The sequence below is a fragment of the Nelumbo nucifera genome, chromosome 7 (genome assembly GCF_055504915.1).
Source record: "Nelumbo nucifera cultivar China Antique chromosome 7, China Antique-T2T, whole genome shotgun sequence".
NCBI classification, from domain to species: domain Eukaryota; kingdom Viridiplantae; phylum Streptophyta; class Magnoliopsida; order Proteales; family Nelumbonaceae; genus Nelumbo; species Nelumbo nucifera.
Genome location: NC_142655.1, coordinates 52,956,646 through 52,975,215, shown reverse-complemented (window position 1 = coordinate 52,975,215; position 18,570 = coordinate 52,956,646). Strand labels below are relative to the sequence as shown.

At 38.8% G+C, this 18,570-nt stretch overlaps 1 protein-coding gene across 3 annotated transcripts in view; it reads left to right on the top strand.

Annotated features, from left to right (window-relative positions):
- The window catches only part of ALG3 (asparagine-linked glycosylation 3), a 72,534-nt gene that overhangs the window by 12,757 nt on the left and 41,207 nt on the right, over positions 1 to 18,570 (top strand). For 2 of the 3 annotated variants that reach the window (XM_010277872.3, XM_088891235.1), the window contains exons 3-6: positions 9,903 to 10,082; positions 10,175 to 10,209; positions 10,295 to 10,432; positions 13,552 to 13,620. In XM_010277872.3, the coding sequence (XP_010276174.1) occupies positions 9,938 to 10,082; positions 10,175 to 10,209; positions 10,295 to 10,432; positions 13,552 to 13,620 (387 nt within the window). In that variant the 5' untranslated portion in view covers positions 9,903 to 9,937. The remainder of the gene's footprint in view (positions 1 to 9,902; positions 10,083 to 10,174; positions 10,210 to 10,294; positions 10,433 to 13,551; positions 13,621 to 18,570) is intronic. The other variant, XM_088891236.1, reaches the window with a different exon arrangement.

The following is an 18,570-nucleotide window of genomic DNA, read 5'->3' as shown; positions in this document are numbered from 1 at the left end:
CTCCTTTTTATTCTAATTTGTTTTAATTGTGTCTATATTTACAATGAACTGACCTTGGTCCAGTAAAATTGTTTACATTTGCGAATTGCGAGTAATATGGGCACCATATGGTGGACACCTAGGGCTGCTAATGGTTTTGCAGATGGGTTGGAAAAACAGGGGGTGACAAGGAGTTCTATTTTTTTGGTAGTAAATAAACAATACTTGTGATTGGAGCTATTTCTTGGGAAGTTGTCCATGAAAAGGTTAATACTTGTGATTTGCTTCAAAGAAAGTGACCAAAGTGGTGCTCATCCGCTCATTTGTGTACTTTGTGTAAGGTTAATGGTGAGAATTGCCACCACTTACTAATTGCTTGTCCCTTCATTGCTTCTATTTGGGAATGGTTTTCCTCCTTGTTTGGGTGTAGGTGGAATCCTTGGTGAATGTTCAAAACCTCTTTTGCTCCAACTACCTTCGCATGGCCAAGGAAAAGGGGAAGACTCGTGTAAAGATGTACAAGCGCGACAACAATATGGACAATTTGTGAAGAAAGGAACTCAAGAATGTCATTGGAAAAGGGGAGGAGTAAGGAAAACATAATTAAATCAATAGTGATTAGAGTGGCACATTGGCTGAAATCCTTGGAAATGTTTTCAAATGTCTCAATGGATGATATACTTAGAAACTGGAAGGACATGACTTACTCTTGCTGAATAAGATTGTTATTAATTATCAATGGTCTCCTCCAGAAGTGGGTTTATCAAACTTAACTTTGATGGTCGTAGCATGTGAAACCTAGGAATTCTAGGTATTGGAGGTGTACTTAGAGATAAGAAGGGCAAGATGTTTGCTCCATACTCAGGACTGGTTGGTGAAGGAGACTCTCTTTGAGCAGAAGTATTGGCATTGATGGAAGGCGTACAAAGGGTGAAAACACTAAACATTAGAAAAACAGATTATTGAGTGTAATTCAAAACTGGTAGTGAGTCGGATACAAAGTGAGGAGATGTAGCTATGGACATATAGCAATGAAAACAAGAAGTTCAAATGGTTAACAGGAGACATCGAAGTAATGATTAAATTAAGTGCTAATTCATTAGCTGATGCATTAGCCAAACAAGGGGTGGGGAAAGAGACTATTTTCTGGGCACATTTGTAAATGAGAGGACTTGTTGTGGGAAGAGATAAGAGGTTTTATCTCTCATTGACTTTATATAGTAATGGTACTCTTTGTACTCTTTTTTATCTTCTTTCTCATTAATGAAGTTCTACAGTTTTCGATAAAAGAAAAGAAAAGAAAAGAAAAGAAAAACAATGAACCTCTTCTTCTTCTTCTTCTTCTTCTTCTTCCTCTTCCTCCTCCTCCTCCTCCTCCTCCTCCTCCTCCTCTTCCTCCTCTTCTTGAGGAGGCTTATGCCTAGGGCTGCCAATGGATCGAATATATATTTTTTTGTTAGTAAAAATAAAACTTTATTAAAATGAAAAAAAGTTATAGACTAAATAGGTGGTAAGGCAACACCTAGATACAATGCTCCACTAGAAAAAAAGAAAACAAAAAAAGACAAATCAGGATCATTTGTTCAAATTACAAACTTCTTAACTCAAAACCTTCCATAAACTGCCCCTAGGAATCTTCTTTCTAGATTCGTGCAAACTCAAGCAACACCAAACCCTGTCCGTATTAGGTATGATCAATTTTAATTTGGGTTTCAAATCTTGTTTGGTTTAGTGGAAGATCGACTCCGAAATTTTAGATTTCAAAATCACTAGGAAATCGGTTCTTGGGTTGGGTTTGAAAAATTTTAAAAATTCGGCTAGCTACCAAATCTGGTTTGGCCATGTGAAACTTGATTTCTAACCCTTCCAACAAAATCGCCTTCCCCAAATCCTTGGCTTTTCCACCTATCATTTTGCTTCTGTCTTCAAATCTTGCCACGACCCAAACCCAATCATCTTCTAAGTTCTTCGCCCCTTGTTCTTCTTTCTAACCTGCTGGTGTTGGATTCTCAAGTTCTTCAACTCTAACTTCAATTTTCCAAGAATTCCCCTTATAACTTGTAATTTTTTATACCAACTCCTTTCTTTAAACCCCTATTTGATTTCTTAAAGATGTGGGCCCCACCCCTAATACTCTTTTTAATTTTTAAAACTTGTAATTTATCTCCCCCTTGTTGCCCAACTTTTGGGCTTCTCTTGCCACACATAACTCTCCTACCATGTGTACTTCTCTTACTTGTCCACCTAGACTTAGACCTTCCATGCTACCATCTTTCAATTTCAAATATGCTACCTCACCCTCTTTTCCCTCCTCACAACTCTCCAATTCCTTGTTTTCCTTTGCCCTCTCCTCCACCTTGAAACCAAACTTGTCTATAACTCTATCTCCTCCTTCTTCCTTCCCCAACACCTCGCCCTCAACCTCTTCTCCCCTCGACACTCCCTTTCTTTGTTGTTAGGAACATTCCTTCCTCTTCTTCAATTATAACTCTTAAACCATAACTTTCCCCTACAAATTCAAGTTTCAGTTTGTTTGGGATTATAGAAACATCTGCCACCTCAGTCAAGATTCTTGCCATATCTAGGTTCTCCCAAGATCTATTTTTATCATCATAGTTCATACCTTAGGGATCTACCGATCTACTGCATTGGTTACTAATTTCATCAAAGGTTAAGATGCTCCACGCATGTAGTGGGATGCCAATCACCCCAACCCACACCACCCTTCTTCTACCTCTGGAAACCTCTCTTGTTGCTAGGAACCACCAATTAAGTCTTAGATTAATACCTCTCTTCTTTTATATCTTGGACTCTATGATCCACTCTGCTCCCTGCCTAGGGCCATCAATGGGTTGGGTCTAGCCGTCTAGGTCAGGTCTAGCTAGAACCTAAACCAGCATGACAAGAAATACTAAGGACTTGGAACCAAATCGGACCTGATAGGGTCTGCAATTTTAGACCTAGAACTGAACCGATCGGTTCTTAGGACAATCGGGTTTGACCTGATGGACTCAATTACAATAAACCTATTTAAAATATTATATATACATATAACATTACTTTAGTTAATATATATATATATATATTAAATAATATATATAATTTAATATATTATATATATTAAATATATATTAATTATACATTTAATTGGGTCGGGTCTGAATTGGTTCATGACTAGGTGGAACCGGTTCCGAACCAATAAGAATCGGGATAGCATATCATGTCGGTTCTGGTTCCTCTAATCTTAACTGACCCAATTGGTTCCGGTCGGGCCCGTTGGGTCCAACCCCAACCCATTGTCAACCCTACCCTTACCTAGGGATGGCAATTTTCCCCATCCTCGACTGGGACTTGACTTCCCCGATCCGATCCGATGGGGTTGGGGATGGGGAATAATAGGAATCCCCGATTGGGGTCGGGGATTGAGGTCCCCACCCTGCCTTGACCCCGATTATATATATTAAATTTTATTTATATTAAATATATTATATTATTTCTATATATCAAAAGTCAAAACATATTTAAAACATTATTTATAATTTAATTTTTTATTTATTTTTCAAAAAATACTGTTATTTAAAATATTTTGGGGATTCAGGTCCCCGCGGGGAATGCATCCCCGTTGGGGATCGGGGATGGAGTACAAATTTTATCCCCGACAGGGATGAAGGTTAATTTCAAAATCGGGGTCGGGGACGGGGAATATGATCCTCGCCCCAAACCTGCCCCGTTGCCATTCCTATCCCTGCCTACTATGGAACATGGAAAGCAACAAACCTCCGTTCAGCTTTCTCACCCGCACGACCCTTTCCTTTCCCCATTCTAGGATCACCCATCTTCTACTTTGTTCACCTCCAGTTCTCTCTCCCTATAACTCTGCTGACCAAACATGCATTCAATGCCCCCATTCTTTCCTCCATTTTGCTAACTCTCTTGATGTCAATGAACACCTCCAATCCCAATTCATTCAGCTACTCTGATTTCTTTTGATGGGTGAAGGGCTGCATTTCCTATAGCGGGTTATAGGTTGACCAGACTTCCTGCCCTTCATTTTTTGGGAACTTTTCTTGAGTTCATCTCACCTAGCCTTGACTTTGGAGTTGACCTGGAGAATTTGACTACAAAATGTCCATGATAGATTGAATAATTTGGCTACAAATTGTCAATGGACTGGATATTGGTCCAACCCAATACGGTCCAACATGAGTTCATTAGAGATGGACAAGGTTCCATCCCATCTGATAAATATTTTGGACTAGATTGGTCCAATTCAATGTCTTGTTGGACTGTCCAGCTCCAACCTGTTCAAATTGGTTAATTCTGATTGTGTTCAACCCAAACCTGGTTCATTGACACCCCTACTCTTATCTTTTGTCAATGGACTGGATATTGGTTTAACCTGACCCAGTCCAATATATATCATTATAGATGGACCAATCCAATAAATATTTTGTACCATCAAGTCTAGACCAGTACAGTTCAATATGTCTTATTGGACCATACCATCCAATCCATTCAAATTGGTTTTGATTTGGATGGTTTCCAACCCAAACCCAGTCCATTGACTCCCCTACTCTTGCCTCGCATTCAGGCCTCCTCTTCTTGCTTTCTGAACTACGCCTCACGCCTCCAAGTAGTGGAAAGTGTTGCATCACGCATTCATGTTTTAAAACATTGGAGTAATCTTAGGGAGAACCCTACTTTTTCCAAACTTGATAGATTCTTGGGAAGAGAACTCCCACATTATTCATGAAGCTTTACCACAACCAATTTCAGATCACAGGCCTATTGCTCTTCAAATAGAAGCGCTTCCCAGAAAGGTCTGCTCCTTTCTAGCTTGAGCTTATGCTCTCTGAGGTTCTGGTTTTTAGGAGAATTGCAGGTATGGTGGCAGTATCCCCATCGATTGGGTTCCCATGCCACAATTTCTGGAACAAATTGAAGTTTTTGGAATGGGGCTTCAAACAGATTGAAGAAATTGATCAAAAAGAGTAAAAGTCTTCCATATTTGATGAAGGGAGAAATCTGTCATTACAGGTCAAGGAAGAGTATTGTTGTTTGAGTTGTATGGAGATTTCATGGCGAGAAGAATCTCAAGTGATGTGGCTGGAAGAAGGCGTTAAGAACACAGCTTGGTTCCATAAAATTACCAATGCAAGAAGAAGAGGCAACATAATCACAAGAATTAAGGTAGGAGATGTTTCCTATGAAGGAAAGGAGTAAGCAAGGCAATTGTCGATTTTTACAAAAATCTGTGTTCATCTCATTCAACAATAAGGCCTAGATTAGAAGGCATTAATTTTGATCTCATTAGTCATTCTTCAGGATGCATGAGATTGGTTAGAAGGAAGTGTTGATGAGGAAAAGGTGTTGCATGCAATATAAGAGATAGATGGGGACAAAGACCTGGCCTGAGTTGTGAGCGAGTCAAGTGGAGGAAGATAGGGGGTCACTTCAAGTATGAGGAAATTTAACAATTTTATTGGGGCCTTTGAGTTAAGAGATATCCCACTAGGGAAGTCTTGCTTTACTTGGTCCAATCTCTAGGCTAATCCTATTTGTTCCAAACTGGATAGATTTCTTTTGTCTCCTGACTGCGAACAACATTGGGTTGGTCTCAGGGGGAAGTCTCTACCCAGAATCACATCAATCCATTGGCCAATCAGTTTGTTTCAGAGGTCTAGTGAGGGGGGCTCCATTCCTTTTAGGTTTGAGAACATGTGGCTCACCCACCTGGACTTTAAGAAAAAGGTTAAGGAGTGGTGGTTTCCCAAAGTCCACAACCTATTTGGGAAGGACAAAAGTTTTTGACATGTGGTTCACCCACCCGAACTTTAAGAAAAAGGTTAAGGAGTGGTGGGTTTCCCAAAGTCCACAACCTATTTGGGAAGGAGAAAAGTTTTTGAGGAAATTACATAGGCTAAAAGGGGAGATTAAAGAGTGGAGTTTGGGAGATTGGAAGAGAAAAAGGATAGCTTGTTTGCTCAAATTGTGGAGCGTGATTGGAAAGAAGTGCAAGGTGTTTTAGAAGGGTATGAAAGAGAAAGAAGATGGTCTCTAAAGGAGTTAGAGGATCTTTTGTTGAGAGAGGAGATCGGTTGGAAGTAAAAGTCAAGATAGAAATGGATTAAGGAGGGTGATGGCAACACAAAATTTTTCCATGCTTTAGCAAATGGCAGGAAAAGGAAGAGCTATATTTCCTCTTTAATAGTGGAAGGGGTTGAGATCACAAATCAAGAGGAAATAGCTAAAGCCTTTGCAGATCATTTTAGATCAAATTTTTGTAGGCCAATTTCCGAGAGGTGGACCTTGGATGGATTGGATTGGGAGTGTTTGGATGAGAATCGAGTACATTCATTGGAAAGAAACTTTGAGGAAGCTGAAGTTAAAGAAGCCATATTCTTTATGGATAGATCTAATGCTCCTTGGCCTGATGGTTTCACATTGGCTTTCTATCAAGATTGATGGGATATACTAAAATTTGGTTTGATGAAAGTGTTCAGGGAGTTCATTAGGAGGGGAGTAATTAGCCTTGGGATGAATTCAACCTTCTTATCTTTGATCCCAAAGAAGCAAGTTGCCACCCAACCAGGTGACTTTAGACCTATAAGCTTAGTGACTAGTATCTACAAGATAATTGCTAAGGTGCTATCTCTAAGGCTTAAAAAGGTTCTTTCTTCTACCATTTCCCTTTACCAAGGAGCCTTTGTCCAAGATAGACAAATCATCGATCAAATTCTAGTTGCAAGTGAATGTGCGGAGGCTCAAAAAAGACTAAAGAGGAAGGGGGATTTCTTGATTGATATCATGAGAAGGTGTGGATTTGGGGATCTGTGGTGCAAGTGGATAAGAGGTTGTTTGCAAACAAGTCATTTTTCAGTCCTAATCAATGGTACTATACCTGATTTCTTTGAAGGGATTAGAGGATTGAGATAAGGAAATCCACTCTCTCCTTTCCTCTTTATTTTGGTGGCTGAGGTTTTAAGTAAGTTAATCTCTAGGGCTAGTTTGATGCTTTTGGTTAAAGGTTGGACAGTAGGGAGAAGCAAAGTTTTGGTCTCACACTTCTAGTTTGCATATGATATTTTGGTTTTCTGTGATGGAGAGAGCCGTGATGGTGTAGAAAATCTAAAGCTAGTTGTGAGCCTTTTTGAAAGGATTTCCAACTTGAAAATCAATTGGTCAAAGAGTCTAGTGGCTGGTATCAATATGGAAGAGGATGCTTTAAGAGTTTGGGTTGATGTGTTGGGTTGTGAAACAGGGGAATGGCATCTGCAATATTTGGGACTGCCCTAGGTGGAAATCCTAGATCGGTTAGCTTTTGGAATCCAGTAGTGGAAAGGTTTGAAAAAAGGTTGGCAGGTTGGAAAAGGAATTATATCTCCTTGGGAGGGAGAATAACATTGATAAAATCCACTTTGGCTAATCTTCTAGTCTATTACATATCGGTCTTTAGGATGCCACAAGTTGTGATTAAAAGAATTGAGAAGATCATGAGGGATTTCTTGTGGGAGCCTGGGGAGGGGAAAAAGATCATTTGGTTAGGTGGGAAAAGGTGAGATAGTTGAAAGAGGAAGGGGGTTTAGAAATAGGAAATGTGAAGATGAAAAATGTGGTTCTGTTAAGTAAATGGCTTTGGAGTCCCTAAAGAAAATGAGAAATTATGGGCTAAAGTTATTTCAAGTATCCATGGGTCGTCAAGCAATGCTGGGATGCGGGCTGCTTGCATAGAGCTACTTTGACTGCTCTTTGGAAGGCATCCATGAAATACTTCATTTCTTTCTACCTACATCAGGTATGATTTGATTTTGAGTCAGAAAATCAGATTTTGGGAGGACATTTGGATTGGGGATTCCCCCTTGTCCGAGGTGTTCCCTTCCCATTTTGCTCTCTCCAGCTTCAAAGGAAAACCCATTAGTGACTTTATTTTTTCTTCCTCCTCACTTTCAAATTTAAATTGGAATCTGGGTTTTGTTAGAAATTTGAGAGAATTTGAATTGTCTAGTGTCTGCTTTGGTTAATGTACTGACCTCTGTGGTCTTGGGGGACAGTGGTTCAGACTCTAGAGTTCGGGCACTCAATCAGTTAGGGTCTTTCTCTTGCAAATCCTTCTTTAACTCTCTAGTTGCTTTTGATTCCTCCCCTTCTTTGCCTGTCAAGGAGATTTGGACTCGCCCCATCCCTCCTAAAGTTAGTGCGTTCTGTTGGGAAGTGTTCCATGGTTCCTTCAATACCTGTGATCTGCTTCAGATAAAAAGACCAACTTGGTGCTTGTCCCCAAATTGGTGCTCCTTATGTAAGCTGCACGGTGAGACTTTCATCTTTTAATTTCCTATCCTTTTGATAACTTCATTTGGGAGTGGTTTTCCTCTTTTTTGGTTGCAGCTGGACTCCTAATCTGGAATCCTTCTCAAGCTCTCATTAATCAGGTGTTCTAAAAGGAGAGGCAGAATCATGGGAAGATGCACTAGGGCAGCAATCACTTGGACAATTTGGGGATAAAGAAATCTGAGGATATTTGATGACAAAGAGAGGAGTAATGAAACTGTGATTGAAGTGATAACTCTAAGGGTGGCGCATCGGGTGAAAACACTAAAATTGTTTGCTGATTCTAAGATAGAAGACTTTTTCAGATCTTGGGGAACAATTGCAAACACTGCATCGAAAATCTATTGTAATTGATTCCTAGTCCCCTCTAGATGCTGGGTGGAAGAAACTAAATTTTGATGGCAGGTGTTTGGGAAATCCGGGGCCAGTGGGCATTGGTGGACTGATTAGGGATGAGAATGAAAATTTGGTTGCCATGTTCTCAGGTCCTATTCAGCATGGTGACGTGGTGACTTCTGAAATGAAGGCTGCAGTGCTTGGAGTTGAGAAAGCTAAAGAAATGGGGATTGAGAGGCTGATTGTTGAAGGGGACTCAAAAACTGTGGTGAACTGGTTGAAGACAGGGGAAGGAATTAGTTGGCAACTAAGGAATGAGCTCAGGTGCTTCAAACGGTCATCTAAAGACATGGTGATTCAAATAAGGTGGATTAGAAGATCAGCTAATAGCATGGCTGATGGGCTAGCTAAACAAGGAGTTCAAAGACAATTAGCAGAGGTTTCTGTTGGGCTGTGTTGTAACTAAAGGGATTGGCACTAGGGTTGTTTGTGGCAATGGTGTATTTAGTGGGACACTTTGGACTGCTTGTCCGCCCACAACTTGTTGTACATGACTTTTTAAATTATTGAATCTTTTGTGTTGCTGGTAAAAAAAAGACCTGAGCCTGATAGCTTTCCCATAGCCTTTTATAAGACATTGGGGTTTTAGGAGAGAAGATTTCATGAAATTGATGCAGAACTTTTACAACAATGCAAACATTACATCAGTGGCAAATTCTACTTTTATCTCTCTAATTCCTATGTTGCAAAGAAACTTTGACATCAAGAACTTTTGGCCAATAAGTCTTATTGGCAGTATTTACAAGGTTTTGGTGTACAGGTCATCTGGGGCTTTTTGTGGGTCAATGGAACCTTGCAAATATATATTTTTTTCTTAAATAGTAATAAAATTCTGTTACCAATTAAAAAAGATGTAACTTGTACCTTATCTCATGCTTGTAATCACAGTAATGTTCCCTAATTCTGAAAAATTATGTAAATATAATCTTGCAATTATTATAATTTAGTATCAGGATTTCTTTTTGTACTCCAATTCCAAATATGCATGTTCTCCATGCTATTGGCTTATGCATGAGAACTGACTTGGTGGCGTACATCCAACATAGTTGGTTTATGCATGCAGTACTGAGTAGAAGCAGCAGTTAGTTCTAGCCAATAGACAATATTTGCGCCTCGTTAGTCTAGCATATCTTTTGTATATGTAGTTATAATTCATATGGCATGAATTTTTATAATGTGACTTGTCCTCTTTTATGTAGGGAATGAGAGATAGTTCAACAACAACAGCATAACAATGGACGTCAAATTAGCACTACCAGACTCTTACAGATTAAATGCATCCATTTGTAATGGATATAAAATCTCAAAAGTAGCTTTTGCTTTTTCTTTGCTCTTTGTAGATGCCCTTCTTGTAGCTCTTATCATTGCCTATGTCCCATGTAAGTTGGGCTTACTAATCCTTCTCTTCTATCTAATTTTATCCTTCTGTTTATTAGCCTTTCTTAATTTGTTTTGTTTTATTTAATTTTAGATACAAAGATAGATTGGGATGCTTATTTGTCACAGGTATGAATTTAGTAGAGAAAATTACATTTTTGTTTTGGATTACATGATCAATGATTGATTCTGACGGCTTAAACTTCATTAACAGGTTAGTGGGTTTCTTGAAGGAGAAAGAGATTACCAGAACTTGAAGGGGGATACAGGGCCTCTGGTTTATCCAGCTGGTTTTCTCTATGTGTACTCTGCCATTCAGTTCGTTACTGGGGGGGATGTCTACCCAGCACAGGTCAATTGCCTGTAACTTCAGTAAATTTCTTTCTGTCAATCTTGGTGTGAATGACTTGGTAACAGGTACTACTTAGTAACCGATAAAAAATAAAGGGATTTTTAAGGGAAAATTTCTTAAAGTACCAGTTGACTTATTCACCCTTACTGTTTAGAAATTGTCATAAAGTACTCTCAAATTTTCTGACAATTGACTAAATCCTCCCACTGTTAGCGTCCATTAACGGAAAGATGGAAAAGACTATTTAATCCATCATTCTTCTTTAAATTTTCAAAATGAAACATTTCAATAAAAGATAATTTTTATTTTGGAGTAAATTGTTGCAGTTTCTCCTCGTGAATCTCAAGTCCAGATCAAATCTGGTTGGTCTCTGATTTAGTTACTTTTGATACCCAAGGCCCAAACCAAATACAATGTGCAAATAAAGACACTTTAACTTTAATAGGAACTCTGTACATGATCATAAAAGATGCACAGTTTGGACTTGCAAAAACCTGCTCTGTCTCTCTCATGATGAGTAATAGTAGGTTGGTAGAAAAATTGTCTCATGCCACCGTCAGGATGCATTGCCTCCTTTGGGCCCTATCAACAGCTGTGCAAAGCCTTCAATTCGAACAGGGCTCTGTGAGATCCTCTGTTTTAGCAATTTATAGAAGAAACATGTTTTGGGAGCTGGTTTTGGGCTGTGTTCTTCCTGAAGAGGAACATATCTCTGATGGCCAAAACATCGGTCAAGTTCAGTTTTGGCAAAGTCCTGTCCACTACAAGGAATTTCTACAAGGTATAGCAGGTGGTCTTTGTTCTCAGTCATAGTTATTTTGGGTTTAGGGTTATAGTGGATTTTTGTTTATGTGGGTACTGGGTAGACAAAATACTGGAGAGAGGAGCTCTGAACTATGTCTTTAGACAGCCACAGCCTGTCGTTGACCTTGAAGCTATTGACATTCTTGATTCAAACTTGATCCTCTCTCTCTCTCTCTCTCTCTCTCTCTCCAAGTGTTAAGCTAACACATTATTGATCAATGTGTTATCCAAACTGAAACTTACATCATTGCCCCCACCTCTACAAACCAACCTAGTAGTTGTGTCGCTAAAATAATGACCAAATCACTACCTCCTCAACATTGAAACCGGAACAATTTCTCTAAGTTAAGTTTAGATATCCAAAAATAAATTCCCAGATTTCAAACCCAATCAAGCTCTATCTCCAGAGAATTGAGGAGGGAGGGAGGGAGGGAGGGAGAGACAGAGAGGAAACCTTTTTCTCCTACTTCACTCCCGCTGGCCTCCACTGTTACAAAAGAAGATGGATGTTGAGTTTTATTTTGAAAATTTGAAGAATAATGGAGGGCAAAATTGACCACATGGTGTCAATTTTGTACATCATGTGGTGTCACATGTGAACGGATTGTGATGGTACTCTAGCGGATGCTAACAGCAAGGGAGGATTTAGTCAATTGTCAGAAAACTTGAGGGTACTTTAAGACAATATGTAAACGGGTAGGGGTAGAGTTAGTACATTTCCTAAAACTTAGGGGTACTTTAAGAAATTTGCCCATTTTTTAATAACTGAGAAAAAGGAAACTTGGTAACTAAAGTAGGTGCCTAGGAGTTCTAATTCAGTGGCTGATTTTTTTTGGCTAAAGCTGGGGTTGGGAGAGATGTATTAGATTGGGGTTGCTCAGGACCAGCTTATAATCTGTGAAATTGCATTTCTATCTCTTCTTGTTCTTTTTCTGTGCTTGTTTTAAGCCTCTTTGCTGGTGGCTTGAGTTGAATTTGTACCCCTTACTGTGTTTGGTTTAATGAAATTTCTGTTTCTTGTCAAAAAAAAAAAAAAAAACTCGGTAGCCAATAAACAAAAGTAAAAAAATTCTTAAAAAGTTCAGGCAATTGGCATCCATTAACTGTTGCAGCAGGGATTATCCGGGCCCTTCTATAATAAGAGTATTCAGGAACAGTAATGTAGACACTTAAACACTCTTTTCTGGGACAGAAGACCAAGGAAATGTAATCAGAGTCTAAATATTAGCAGTATTACAGGGGCTGAAATTGGCAAAGAGGATGAATTATGCAACCATCATATTAGAATTAGAAGGGGATTCAGAAGTGGTTGTAGTCTGGGATCAAGATGAAGCAAGGTGTCCTTGGCAGTACAAGAACTTACTGAAAGAATTAAAAGAACTCACACAAGAAATAGAGTGGCTGCAGCACACTGGGTATACAGATCTGCAAATGGTCTCTCAGATGGGTTGGCAAATAAGGTTTAGAGAGAGGGAATCTATTTTGGGGGGATGGTAGTACCCATTAATGTATATATTCTGCAATCATGTCATCTCAACCTCCGGATGCCTGTTCCTTTGTATTTTAAGGTTTTACCTTAACAAAATTTTTTGTGAATCAAAAAAAAAAAAGAAAACTGTTTTAATTAAAGTTCAAAGTGTCATATGACATGCTTGATATGGGGTGCATTGTATTGGTTTCAGGGTGACTGATATGCTAGATAAGTTTTGAATGATATCAATTGTTTTAACTGATAGTGTGCGACATGGTGTTTCCACTGACAAAAGGTTGGAACAAATAAATTAAAAAAGAAAGTGTTTCGTTTGATTGAAACTCTTGATACAAAAATTGTGTATCGAGAGCATCGATTCTTTGAACCTTGGTTTTAATATTCATGTTGAAGACATGATATATTGTGATGAACATAGAACCTATGAACAATTGAAATGATTGACAAAGTCTTATTTTTACATTAATTATTTCAATATTTACTTACCTATTCAAAAAAGAATATTTACCTACTTTTCCCCTTGGCAAAAGAATTGTGTTATGGTGGCATAATTGTGGAATATTTAAATGCCATCAAATCTTACAAGTTTCTTGTTTAAGGTAGAAATTATGCAGTTATCATGAAATTAACAAAATGTTATCAATATATCCTAGTTTTCTTTTTTGTTGCTTAAATGGTTAAGCTTTGCCTGATTTGAATAATGAAATCTGTTTTTTTTTTAATATTAGGGTTCTTAATATCTCGGTAGGCAAAAATTTCTCTAGATTCTGTTATTTTCTGCATAAATAACCCACCTCATAATGTGTTGCCTTTGATGTCATTGCAGATTCTCTTTGGTGTTCTCTACATTGTTAATTTGGGTATTATCTTATTCATATATATGAAGACTGGTGTGGTATGAAATCTTTTTTGGATTTTCTGATGAGGATACTATATACTCTGTCTTTCTCTCTGATCGTAACTGTCATGCTTTTATTAAATATACAGATAAAATGAATATTTAAAATATGCCAAGCATCCCACCTAACAATTCCTTTGTTATTTACATACTTTCTACATGTAAATTAGCTCAAAACAATTGAGCTCTGTTTACCCCTTGTTTAATGCATCAGCCAAACTACTTGCTCTCTTGTTATGCATCTTGTTGTACAAATTCATTATATATGTTGATTCATAAAACCAGTATAGGTGAAGTTGCCATGATTGTGAGAGTTTTAGTGACTAGTCTCTGCCACTTTAATTTTTGTAAGAAAATGGGTCGTGAGTTTTGGTGGAGAAGATCGCTGAAGGTAGAAGGTAAATTTTTTTTTTTTTTTTGTTGAGGAAATTAGTGTAAAAGGGGCAAATGCTTAAAAGATAGAAGAACGGAAGAGGTTGACAGTTTTTCTGGTAGGAAAAGCTATATTGGTCGGTTTCAAGATTTCATTGCAGGCGCTTGCAACACCAATAAGGAGGTAGAGTAAAGAAACTCTGTGGTTGAAGGAGATAGAAGATTCTGGGCTCAAAGAAGGTTCAATACAAAAGGCAGGCTTATTGTTTTGTTTGGATCTTTTTGGAAAGAAAAAAAGCATTTTGTATGTTTCCCAGAAGGTAGAAGAAGTGGGGGTTGGAGGAAGATTTCTTGCCTGCTCCACGAGTATCTCCTTTCTTTGGAACTTAGCAGTGCGGATGATAAACAAGGTGCAGTTACAAAGAGAAGTTTTTGGATCTTAAAGTACAGGAGATCCCAAAGATTTTGGATCTTGAAGTAACAACCCAGAGTAAGAAAGATTGGGAATCTAAGTTGGTTGTGGTGGCAAGCTTTGAAGTTTCAAATTGGATTGAGATTGCCAATATTATTGTGAAAAGTTTAAAATTTAGTGGTACATTAATCATCACTCCTTTTGATAGGCTCAAAGCCTTGTTAGATTTGTTAGAAGACAAAATTGAGGTTGTATAACTTAATCTTCAAGCTCCTTCTGGTAAGTGGTATGTTTTTGGTAGCTAAGTGGTGTCCTCTTTCCAACAAGAAGGAGATTAATTTTCGGAAGGGGGTCATTGTTACGGCTTCTGGACTGCCTTTCCACCTGTGGCTGCAAGGAACCTTTGAATCCATTCCATTGATTTGTGGGGGCAGCTTGGAGGCTTTCTTCTGAGTTGATTTGACCTATTGGAGTGAGACCAGAAGAAATTCCAAGGTGGAGATCCTTTTGGATGGTTTGTTCTACAGTGCCTGGTTAGCAACTTCTGTTGAAGCAGAACTGTGGAAGGACAGAAAGAAGAAGATGAAGTGATAGAAGAGGAGATGTTACATGGCGGAAGGGGAGAGGCCAATTCAAATGTATTAGGTTGTAACTCAAGTCTGAAAGGGTACTAGGTGGAAAGGCTGGAAAGACCAAAAGCTGCCGGGCAGGATGTTGGAAGTGGAAAGGACTCGGTCTTTATAAATTGGAAAAATGAAAATTTTATTGAGGAAGCTCAGTTTAGACAAAATGGGAAAGGTGTCAGAGGTCCAAGCATGGAGAGTGACAGGCCCAAAGAACAGGTGTTGGCAGGGGATTCTATTAGGCTGTCTTTTGTTTCAATTCATGTGAATTCAAAGCATCTTAGTCCCATCTATGAGGCAGAGCATGTCTTGAATCAAGGATCTCTCACTGGGCTGACGGTTCAAGCTGTTTCACACGTTACTTTATATTGTCACGTGACGTGCTAGAGGTTTAGAACAGATGAATGGGTCTTCTATTGGGTCCATTAGGGCTGGAATATCTTCTGAGGTCATGAAAGTTGGACTGACATTTGGGCCCACGGTTACTAAGTCTTGTGAAGGCTTAAAAAATGGTTGTTTCACTTGTGCCTCCTTTTTTAAATCCTTACTTCCCCTTACAGAAGCTCAATCTTTCCCAGTTAAGGAGCTATGATGTAGCCCGATTTCCCCTAATGTAATGGCTTTTTCTTGGGAGGCTGTTAACCAAATCATCAACACCCATGGAAGGCTCCAAAGGAAATGGAAACACTGGGCTTTGTCTCGTCATGTGTGTGTTCTTTGCTTGAAGTGCGGTGAAAATACTATCTACTGTTACATTGTACCTATGCTTCTAGTTTGTTGCAGCTTTTCCACTCGCTGTTTGGAAAAACTTGGGTGGCACCAGGTGCAGTAGATCTATTCAAATCTGATGTCTTTGGAGGCTCTACACAAAGACAAAGATTGCTTGGCAATGCATTCGTGGGGTGGTGCTATGGGGATTATGGTGTGAAAGAAATGCGAAGATTTTTGAAGAAAAGTGCAAGCCTGTGGAGGAAGTGTTTGAACTTAGAAAAGTAAGGGTAGCTCATTAACCTATGATTTGTGGGGCTTTTCAAGGGGTTTCTATCAATGATCTGCTTAGGGAGTGGCAGGTGGTGACAGAGTTTCAGCATACACGACAACAAAGGATGGTAGATGTGAATAATTAGGTTTGAAAGACCTGTTTTTTTTTTTTTCTATTCCAGCAGAACATGTTTTTATATATAGTTGGAGTCCTAAACGTTAGGACTTGTTCCCTATTTTAGAAGAGAAAATCTTGCCTAATCTATTCTAAATAAGGAAACAATTATATAGCTAATTACACCTGATTTGTAGCCTAATTTATAGCAAAGAATCCCAACACTCCCATTCCCAAGAAGTATGTGAGTTTACCTAGGTCCTTGATCTCAAACTCTCTAGTCAGAAATTCTTTGACTCTTGGAAACTTCTCAGCATAATCCCTTGTTAGAACAATATCATCAACATAGACAATCAACGCAGAAATCAGTCCTTCTGAAGAATGTTTGACAAACATTGTATGATCAGACTGTCCCTGTATATACCCATTACTCTTCATAACTCTGGTAAATCTCTCAAACCAAGCTCGAGGTGATTGTTTGAGACCATAAAGTGACTTCTTTAGTCTACAAACTTTGTTGATGTTTGATTAGTTCTGTAGTCCCTGGGGAATGTCCATATAGACCTCCTCTTCTAGATTCCCGTTTAAGAACGCATTCTTGACATCTAGTTGATGGGGGGCCAATCCAAATTTGCTGCAAGAGAGAGAAGTATCCGAATAGTGTTGAGTTTTGCAATTGGAGCAAAGGTCTCCTCATAATCTATGCCATAGGATTGAGTAAATCCCTTAGCTACCAATCGAGCCTAGTATCTCTCAATACTACCATCTGCCTTTGTTTTTACAGTGAAGATCCACTTGCACCCAATCACATTCTTTCCATGAGGCAAATCAGTAATTTCCCAAGTACCATTCTTCGCTAGAGCATTAACTTCTTCATTAACTGCCATCTTTCATTTTGGGATAGCCATGGCTTCTTGGATTGAACCAGGAATGGAGATAGAATTGATTTTGCTGGTGAATGCTTGGTAAGAGGAAGATAGTCCCTCATAATTCACATAGTTGCCAATAGGGTACAATGGCCTACTTCTGCATTCTCTTACCCCTTTCCTGAGTGCAATGGGTAGGTTCTCATCGGAATTATCATGATCACTTAAACTAGTACCTGCAGAATTTTCCTCCACAGTCTGTAAGTCAGATGTAGGGATTTTTACCTCAGGTTCAGATGTTGGCAGTATCTGTGAATTTGCTAGTCTCTGATTCCTTCGGTTCTCCCCTTTTTCTGTGATAGACAATTATCTCGGGAAATTCAGAATCAATTGGTTTCGGTTCAGATTCAATTTGTACACTTGGAGAAGGTGTTTCAGGTGTTTCCGGTGTTTCTGGTGTGCAGTCTATGCTATCCAAGAAAAGCTGATATTCTTGTGGTTGACTTTGACTAGAACTCTCCCCCTGAATATCGGTTTTGGGGTAATAGGGTTTGGTTTCAAAAAATGTAACATCCATGGTGTGATCAAACTTTTGGTTGCTAGGACAAAAGCATTTGTAACCCTTTTGGTTGGGAGAGTACCCTATAAAGATACATTTGGTGGATCGAGAGTCAAGCTTGGTTCGATGTTGTTGATGGATATGCACAAACACAGTACACCCAAATATTTTTAGCGGAAGAGAGGAAATCAACCGACTTTGAGGAAAGTGTTGTAAAAATACTTGATTTGGAGTGGAAAAATCTAGTACTTTGGATGGAAGTTGATTGATTAGGTATGCTGCTGTAAGTATAGCCTCACCCCAAAAACGTTTTGGAACATTGGATGAAAACAACAAAGACCTGGCAATGTCTAGAAGGTGTCTATTCTTTCTCTCGGTTATCCCATTTTGCTGAGGGGTATCTACACAGGAACTTTGGTGTATGATTCCCTCAGTTGATAGATATGAGCCAAGATTAGAGTAAAAAACTCTCTTCCATTGTCAGTTCTAAGTATTTGAATAGAAGTTTGAAATTGATTTTTAATCATTGTTTTGAAATTCTTAAATATTTGAGGAACTTCTGATTTATTTTTCATGAGAAAAATCCATGTGAGTCGTGTGTGATCATCAATGAAAGAGATGAATCACCGAGCTTCTGTGACATTTGGAACTTGAGATGGACCCCAAACATCACTGTGGATCATAGAAAAAGGTTTCGATGCTTTGTATGGGTGAATTGGTATGAAATGCGAGAGTGTTTTGCAAATTGACAAATTTCGCACTGAAAAGAACTAGCACTTTTATTTCTGAATAAACTTGGGAAAAGTTTGGATAAGTACATAAAACTTGGGTGACCTAACCTATAATGCCACACCATCACCAACCTCTCACTCTCGCTTTTCAACTCGTTAACAGACACACAAGATTTATTGTGACAAGAAATAGGTTCACTCACTCCTAGATGAGATTGTCTTACAGAATCTGGTTGAACCTCAAGATGTTAGAGCCCAACATGACTCCTAGCACTGTCGATCATCCTC